At 45.0% G+C, this 8,760-nt stretch overlaps 2 protein-coding genes across 2 annotated transcripts; one reads left to right on the top strand and one right to left on the bottom strand.

Annotated features, from left to right (window-relative positions):
- Nucleotides 1-9: 9 nt before the first annotated feature.
- Nucleotides 10-6,560, top strand: PSMC3 (proteasome (prosome, macropain) 26S subunit, ATPase, 3). Its single transcript, XM_010185273.1, has 11 exons — nucleotides 10-124; nucleotides 2,797-2,922; nucleotides 3,675-3,779; nucleotides 3,877-3,939; nucleotides 4,274-4,411; nucleotides 4,536-4,679; nucleotides 4,909-5,057; nucleotides 5,545-5,641; nucleotides 5,790-5,935; nucleotides 6,134-6,215; nucleotides 6,339-6,560. Exons 1-11 carry the CDS (start codon nucleotides 71-73, stop codon nucleotides 6,447-6,449), a joined length of 1,215 nt encoding a protein of 404 aa, XP_010183575.1. The 5' UTR covers nucleotides 10-70; the 3' UTR covers nucleotides 6,450-6,560.
- A 1,817-nt stretch (nucleotides 6,561-8,377) lies between these two features.
- On the bottom strand, nucleotides 8,378-8,622 carry TMEM178A (transmembrane protein 178A; the record flags this gene model as incomplete). The annotated part of the gene is made up of 1 exon (XM_010185274.1): nucleotides 8,378-8,622. A coding segment is annotated over one exon (245 nt), but the record flags the coding sequence as incomplete, so codon positions are not given.
- Between the last annotated feature and the right edge of the window lie 138 nt (nucleotides 8,623-8,760).

The raw sequence follows: 8,760 nt of genomic DNA on the forward strand, positions 1-8,760 counted from the left end.
CGCGGGTCGGGCCGAGGGTGACGGTGCCGTTGTGTGCCCGCAGGATGGCGTTGGTGAGGAGGTGCTGAAGATGTCCACGGAGGAGATCGTGCAGCGTACGCGCCTCCTCGACAGCGAGATCAAGGTAGCGACCAGGGGCCGGGCCGGGCCGTCTGCCTGCGGCGGGGAATCGCGGGAAAGGAGGACTTAGCACAGTCGTGGGGGCAGAGACGATCGCAGTGAAAAATAAGATGCAGTTAACGAGATCCAGAGCGGTCCGCTGAGGAATAGTTAAGCCTCGAGGGTAGGGAAGAAATACGGCAAGTGCAGGGACCCGAGGAAGCTGAAGGAATGGCTGTTCTGCAGAGCCTTGGATGCTTTAGCTCAAGGTACATTAGTCCTCTCAGCTCCTGCAGGCACAGGGAGGGGGAAGTCAGTTCCGTGGCCCAGGACACGTAGGATCATCAGGTATTTCAGGTTGGAAGGGACTTGAGATCTCCAGTCCAGCCTCCTGCTCAAAGCAGGGTCAGCTGTAATCCGGGCTGCTCAGGGTGGTATATCTGGTTGGGTCCTGAAAGCATCTAAAAACAGAGATTACACCAATTTTCTGGGAGTTCTCTGCCACTGCTTGACTGTCCTCATGAGGATAAAGATGTGCTTTTTCTCCAGTCTGAACATGTCTTGTTTCAGTCTTTGTCTCTTGTCTCATCCATCCCCCTTGCACTGCTGTGAAGTGTCTGGTTCTGTCTTGATGCCTTCCCTCGTAGTTCTCTTCTCCCGCTGAACAAGCCCAGCTCCCACAGCTACTTCTCACAGGGCCTTTTCTCCAGCCCCTTGCCCATCTTGGTGGCCTAATGCTGAACTCAGTCCAGTTTATTGATGCCTTTGCTGTATGGGGGACCCTAATATTGAGATAAATAATTTCATAAATTCTATAGGGCAGCTTCATGCTATTGCTTTAGGCTCTCCAAGTAATTCTGACTTATTTGTTAAGGACAGCAAAGATAAATATGGGTCTTAATTTTAAATTGCAGAATAGAGTAAGGAGTAAAAGCAGTCTACTCTACTTTACAAGAATAATATTATAATTTACACGTCAGAAATGTTTGTTGGCACCCCCCCCATACAGGTTTTCTTGAATGTTTTCCAGACTGTTAAATAAAATGTCTAGCTGTTTGCATTTTTATGTAACAGATTCTGTATTGGTTCCTGTAATAATTCTGTCCTGTGCATAATTATGTGTTACAGCACAGTGTTATGCTTAGACATCAAGAGTTTTAAAAAGATAGGTTTTTTAGAGACGAGTGGATTTCCCATTAAACAGAATCATGTGAGCCAATCCTGGTGTAACCAGTTCTTCTGAAACTGATGCTACAGTTGCTTCAGTGGGGATCACAGGTTGTCTTTTCCAACTGTGTGACCAAGCAGGAAAGGGAGGAAAACAGATGTGGATGTCAGCCAGACAGCTGTGAGCAATCCTGTATTGGGTGCCTTAGTCTTGGCTATAAATGTACTTACTGATGGATGGTGATTGCAGAACTTCCTTTTCTGATACAATTTCCCTTACAGTTAGTAGTAACAGCCTCAAAAAAGTCAAAATATATAGAGAGAGGTAGGAATTTGAGCTTTCTGTCATGCTACTAATATATGTTTTGTTTGTTTCTTTTTTTCCTATAGAAAGGTTTTCTATCTTATTAAAGCCTAGGCCAAGGTTAATTCAAGCCATAATTTACTGGTCATAAATCGAAAAAGTGAGAGGTTCCACAGCGGCATTAGGATGACTTCACTGTGAGGGCAGTCAGACAGTTGTTCCAGAGAAATTGTCTCCATCCTTGGAAGTTTCCAAGATGCAGCTGGGTAAAGCCCTGAGCCATCTCCTGAGGGCCCACAGCTGACCCTGCTTTGAGTAGGAGGCTGAACTGGAGACCTCCTGAGGTCCCTTCTCAACCTGAGCTGTCCTGTGAGCCCGTGCTCCACTGTTTTCCAAAGGACCTGGTTGTCTTTGTGGGGAACAAGTACTGGGTATTACTCCAGTACTGAATGTTTTGCTTTTGAGGAAAAACAAAAAGTACTTTTCCTGCACAGAACCAGTCGATGTGTTTGTTTCTCCTATGTAGGTCTTGGTATGTGTGGTCTTGTTGAACATAACGGCTTTCTAAAAATGGCAGCTCTGTTTCTCTTTGTTCCACTGGAAGCAGTGGTGGTACATCTCTGCAAAGGTGCTGCTAGTCCCACTGCCCTCAGTTCTGCCATTCCCTGTTCACGCTTTCAGTTTACTTCGATTCTGTACTGTGATACTTTCAGTTTAGGGTTTTTTCTGGCTGTTTTTTGCATGCTATTGCATGTCATCGCGTCAGTGTTCCATCACACAGTTCTTTAAACCCAGCAAAACAGAACTTCAAAATAGGTGTATGTATACAGGTGCATATAGATATGGGCGTGTGTGTGTGTGTATCTTGTTATCTGTGTGTATTAAAAAGAAAAAAACACACAGTTGACTTACCTGGATCGTATTCTTATTGAGGTCATGTTGCAACCCTGTAAGCTGGTGCATTGATCAGGCTAAGGGTACCCAGTGACACTGGGAAGAAATTACTTAGGGATGTTAATTAGCTGGAGACCACAATGGACTGGACTAAACAATTTTGGCTAATTTGCTGGCTTTTCCTCTTTCTATATTATGTTTGCCTTTATACCCACTGTTCCCTCAGACTTGGGCTTTTATAACTGTTTTACTGTTAGAATAATGTGTCGATTTGATCTTGCCTTATTCTTCTGATAATGTTCCTATCTCTTTCTTCTGCATCCTGATTCCAGATCATGAAGAGTGAAGTACTGAGAGTGACCCATGAGCTTCAGGCCATGAAAGACAAGATTAAAGAGAACAGTGAGAAGATCAAAGTGAACAAAACCCTGCCATACCTTGTTTCTAACGTTATTGAGGTGAGAGTGGTGTGCTTTTCTGCAGCAGTGTGAGAAATGTGTGCAGTATATATTGGGAAGAAGGGCAGGGAAGCTCACCAGTAATTTGAGACAGGGAGCGTTCTCAAACTACTGATGCTTCTGGAGCCAGGACTTTAATTTTTTTTCTGTTGATTTTGTTTGTGACCTGGAAGTGCGCGTCACTTGCCCACTTCTTGTCTGGGTCATTCCTTAGGTGTTGGCCACTGTACTTCTGTAGGTGACATAGCCATCAGAGGGTGATACAGCCTTGCTTAGTGTAGACTTGGGCACGTGAAATTTGGTCTGTGCTTTCTGAAACTTGTGACACAGCAAATGAAAAGTGGTGGTTCTGTTGCTACATCACATTCTTTCTGTAATTCAGTAATTTTGCTGATAGGCCAAAAATGCTGATAGTTTTTTATTTAAAAATAAAAAGGGGTTGGTTTGTACTAGTGTTTTAAAACTTAATGAACTTCAGGCTTAATGTGAGCTGCTGTAACAGGAGGAGAAATAGGTGCCATTAGCTACTACTTTCTTCTGAATGTTATAGTGTCTTTCTGTGTGCTGTTGTGTGCTGCTTCATGAGAAAAGGAAGAAATTAATTTTTATAGGAGAGCTTTAATGCTTGCAGGCTTCTACTGCTGATGGATGATGTGAAGTTCTATTTCTCCTACTGCCATGTAATTTAGGAGCGCTAATTCTGGGCTTGCTAGCCTGGTGACATTGTCATAAAATCTCACTCTGCTTTCCAGCTGCTGGATGTTGACCCAAATGACCAGGAGGAGGATGGAGCAAACATTGACCTGGATTCCCAGAGAAAGGGCAAGTGTGCTGTGATCAAGACCTCTACGCGCCAGGTAGGGCCCATGTGTCCAGCTAGGTGTGAAGAGTGCTGAAAAGGACCTTTTTGTAATATGGCTGGATTTACTTACTTTGATTTTTTTTTTCCTTCAGACATATTTCCTGCCTGTTATTGGGTTGGTTGATGCTGAGAAGTTGAAGCCTGGAGACCTAGTGGTGAGTGATGTTGGCCTGAAAATTGCCTATGTCTTGCCATTTAGAAAGGAGTCAAATCTGTTCAGATTTCTCCCAAGATCATTTCTGCACTGAAATTTTAATAAAAACATATTATGAGTTCGGTATCTTTTGTATCATAAGTCAGTCAGGCACCTTCTTTTCAAAATGTGCTAGCTGTGGCCTTGTCCACTGTTGTCACTGTGGTGATGTGAAGAGTGCCATTGTCAAAGCTGCTTATTCCCGCATCCTTGAGGTCCAGAGAATCGTCTTTGATTGCACATTTATTAATTGCTATCTGAAGGGCCTGTTAAAAGCAAAGGACTTGTGTTTACAGGGGGTGAACAAAGACTCTTACTTGATCCTGGAGACTCTACCTACTGAATATGACTCACGGGTGAAAGCCATGGAGGTGGATGAGAGACCCACAGAACAGTACAGTGACATCGGGGGGCTGGATAAACAAATCCAAGAGGTGATACCTTTTATTTACTTTCTGGTGTGATTGAGGACAAGTCTTTGAACTTCAGCTCAAAGCAGGCACCCTGGATCTGTGGAGCAGAATGGTTTTACATATTACTATTTTTCTTTTGCTGTAGCTTGTGGAGGCCATTGTTCTGCCAATGAATCATAAGGAGAAATTTGAAAACTTGGGTATACAGCCCCCTAAAGGAGTCCTTATGTATGGGCCTCCAGGAACAGGGAAGACCCTTTTAGCTCGAGCATGTGCTGCCCAGACCAAGGTAAAAGGAAACTTTAAAAACGTGTGTTGCTGTAGAATAGTACCTGAAAAAGAATAAGAACATCTCCAAGGGAAGGGCTGTCATACACATAAACTGGTGTTACAAAGGCTGGGGTTCTCTTTTCTGTTTGCGTGTTTGGCCGTTTTAATTACGGGCTTCTTGCAGTACTCAACTGCAGAGAACTGACCCTATTGAGAAATGAGGCATAGGATTCTCTTTCACTTCCCAGGCTACGTTCCTGAAGCTTGCGGGTCCACAACTTGTGCAGATGTTCATTGGTGATGGAGCTAAGCTGGTGCGCGATGCTTTCGCTCTGGCCAAGGAAAAAGCTCCTTCCATCATCTTTATTGATGAACTGGATGCCATTGGCACTAAAAGGTGAGGTGTAGATGATATTGTAAAGCTCTTGGGAGCTGCTTAGCAAGCCCTTTTTGCCTATGTATGTGAGGGAAGCCTAGCTTAAAGCATGGGCTATTCAGAATCAGTGTAAAGCCAATCACAGACAGCATTTGCCACAATCCTTGGGCTCACGAGTGAAGTACATGAGACTTGGGATCCATCTGATGGTCTCCTGCTGTACAAAACTGTTTTCTGATAACTGCATCAGGCATATGGAGGTGTCCACCGTCATGTACTACTTGGGCCTGGACAACATTGGCCACATTCAGCTCTAAGGGCATAATAAGACTCAGCTGCTGCTGTCAGTTATTCTAGTTACAGTCCTCATCAGGGTAGGACTTCCTGTAGTTTCAGGGAGGAATTTGGAAGACCTTGGCCAAGGATTGTGCACTGCAGTCATTCTGTCTTTTTATGTGGCAGGGTGGCCAGGTTCACACTGGTAGTTTTATCCTTGTTCCCTCCTCAGGTTTGACAGTGAGAAGGCTGGTGATCGAGAGGTGCAGAGGACCATGCTGGAGCTGCTTAATCAACTTGATGGTTTCCAGCCCAACACGCAAGTCAAGGTTGGGATCTAGCAGAGAGTGCTACTGAGGTCCAGGGATCTCTAGAAGGGGATGGAAAACAGTGTCCAGGGAAGAAGCTTGGTGGATCCGTGGGGAGGAGAGGTCTGTCCTCCAAGTGTCTTAGACTGATGACCGTAATTCTACTTAGGTGATTGCTGCAACCAACCGGGTTGATATCTTGGACCCAGCTTTGCTCCGCTCTGGACGATTAGATCGCAAGATTGAGTTTCCGATGCCTAATGAGGAGGCCAGAGCCAGAATTATGCAGATCCATTCACGTAAAATGAATGTCAGGTATGGAAGAGGCATGGCTTTCTGAGGCTGTTTGACACTCATGATGGTACCTCAGGGCTGTGGACCAGTAGGCACTCTCTTTTGTTGAGAGTTCACTGTTGGGTTTTAAGTAAGCTCTGTACCTCTGTGCCTGTATTTGGTACATGTTCTCAGATAACATATTCTGACTTATTTTTTTCCCTCTCCTTCTCATGTCAGCCCTGATGTGAACTATGAGGAACTGGCTCGCTGCACAGATGATTTCAATGGAGCCCAATGCAAGGCTGTGTGTGTTGAAGCGGTAAGTGTTCCTCTACAGCAGCTGGCACTGATAGGAGGGAAATGTGAAAGCCCAGCATGGAGTAATGACTTTGAACTCATGTGGTGCTCACATGCCCTCTCTAAATACTGTCTTGTTGGGCAGGGGATGATTGCCCTCCGCCGTGGAGCTACAGAGCTCACCCACGAGGACTACATGGAAGGAATCCTGGAGGTTCAAGCAAAGAAAAAAGCCAATCTGCAGTACTATGCCTGATCTCTGCCCAGTCAAGGTTGTGGCATTGGCAGAGGACAGGACTAGACCGGACTGTACCACTTGCTTTCTGTCTGGAAAAAATAAAAGTGTTTTTTTCCCTCTAAAAACAAATCCATGATGTGTTGGGGCGGAACCTCCTGTCTGCTGGCGCCCATCATGCTGCCTTTGGAGCCTCCTCGTGCTACAACTGGATTAACTCTTGCTCTGCTGCTTCTGGGTGAGGACCAGCAGGTCACACTGCAGTTAAGCTGAGATTGCAGTGCAGACAGCATCCCGTTTTTACCTGTGCAGCCAGTGAAAAGACTGTACAGCTTTCTACAGTCTTTGAAACTTATTGAACTAACACTTATTTTGCAAGGGAGAATTGAGCATGATTAACACATGAATGATGTTTTAATTTTGTCATTTAAACTTAACTCTGGAAGTTTTAACAACACTACTGATATGTGTGTGAGCAGTCTGGTGAATCAGTCTGGTCATTAGTCAGAATTCAAGGTTCCATCCACTGAGCAAGTCTTTCAGTACTTTTAATGCCAGTTGAGAATTACAACTTCCATTTAAAAATTACACTTTTCATAAATACACTGACTTTAGCATTAAGTATCTTACATGCCACTGTATTGTATTTTAAATACAATGTAAACATCTCCAAATGCTGGCCATCTCATCTTTACCTGTGCAGGTTTTGGACGCTTGGGAGAGGGGCAGGGATGTGAGGGAAGAAAGAACAGATGAATGAAAGAAAAATTTACCCCAAAGTACTATGGCTGATGTTCCTGAGTTAGCCCTAGTACTTGCACTGGTTCCGAGGTCCTTCCCGCTCATTTTGACAAGGGAGCGTGTTCCAGCGGAGCACACATGTTCTTGACATGCTGTGCTCAGGGGGCATTTGACATTAGAAAGGGGTGGGCGGTGAAGTGAGCAGAAGCCACGCGTTCCTGAGGAAAATACATTGCGGTTCCTTTGGACGTTAATACTACAGGGGGCTGTACATCTTCTGCTATTTTAGCAGTACTGCTATTTGAGCTCGGGGAGAATTACTCATCTCCTTTCACAGAACAGGAGTTGCACCCACAGGTAAGCTGGGGGGTGAAGGTTGATTCCGGCAGCTCAAACTGTGACATACTTTCAGAAATAAACCCTGGCCTCTAGGTATAAGCTGCATGTTGCATACATCTCCCCATTAAAACAAGGGTACGTTAGGCAAATGAGTAACCTTACGTGTGTAAGAAGCTGAGGAAAACTTTCCCCTCCTTTCCTAAAGCCAGTGAGAGTTCTTTTTGTTTTTTTAGAGTCTTGCTGCTCGGTTACAGCTGGCTCCTTTTGGAAACAGCTTTAGTAGTGAGTAAATAGCTGATACCGCAGCATGGAATAGCACAGATTTCTTACTTAAATTAATTAATACTAAGAATGGGCTAATTCTTTGGCCTAAACCTCGGCTTAGATCAAGGTTCTTTTGGGAAATGATGGCCTGAGCCAACACTAGACACGCCTGTTGCAAAAGTGTTCAAGCCAACTTCACGTAGCTCCTTGCCCTAATTTGGGTCTGAATTACACAGACCTGCAGCAATAGAGTTGGTGCGTAAACATCCCTTACAACTGGACAGAAACAGGACCATGGAGGTACAGTTCAAAAAACAGCACAAAAAGAGACACAGCCTTGGAATTAATCCCTTGTAAACAGAAGAATAAAAAAATCAAAAGAACTGTCCCCCTTAAACCATCAATGAGCAAATCGGCAATAATTCAAACCTGGAGTTACTTGCAATGTCTGTGTCTGCGACTGGAGGCTGTAGCAGCATCCCACGGGCTGGTACTTCCACAGCGATGGCACTGCTCCACACGCTGACATGCCACCTCTTCCTGGTGTTAACCCACAGCTCTGCCCAGGCTGCGCTTTCCAGAGTCTCTCCTCACTCCCTCTGAGGTCACACGGCCCCATTTTCTTGTCTGGGTTTTTGTACAGATGCCCGAGAAGTGTTGAGTGAGGGGGCCAACGTGCAGAGGAACCCAGCCAGCAGGGTGAGGCCCAGGCCCCCCCAGGCACAGAACATGGACCAGCCATAGCCATGACTGATGTCCTCTGGCAGCCCATACACGTAGCGAGGATAGCGAGATAGCTCAAAATTGATCCCAGCTACGCATGTGCAAAGTGAGATGATACAGCATGTACCTGCAGGAGAAAAGCAAGAGGGTTCTACACTGCTCTCAGGTTAATTTTGCTCTGTTGTTTTTTTTCCCCTTGGTATTTTCAAAATAATGAATTTTCAAAATCAAGCATTACGCCTTTTTTTCTTCCCACCCTGCCCCC

This window comes from Mesitornis unicolor, unplaced genomic scaffold (genome assembly GCF_000695765.1).
Source record: "Mesitornis unicolor isolate BGI_N332 unplaced genomic scaffold, ASM69576v1 scaffold40825, whole genome shotgun sequence".
Classification (NCBI taxonomy): Eukaryota; Metazoa; Chordata; class Aves; order Mesitornithiformes; family Mesitornithidae; genus Mesitornis; species Mesitornis unicolor.

What these genes read in the sequence shown, in the direction of transcription:
- PSMC3 (XM_010185273.1), top strand. Translation starts at nt 71, where the DNA reads ATGTCCACGGAGGAGATCGTGCAGCGTACGCGCCTCCTCGACAGCGAG. An exon ending in TTGTTTCTAACGTTATTGAG is followed by an intron (nt 2,923 to 3,674) that starts GTGAGAGTGGTG and finishes TCTGCTTTCCAG; the next exon opens with CTGCTGGATGTTGACCCAAA. An exon ending in AGGCTGTGTGTGTTGAAGCG is followed by an intron (nt 6,216 to 6,338) that starts GTAAGTGTTCCT and finishes CTTGTTGGGCAG; the next exon opens with GGGATGATTGCCCTCCGCCG.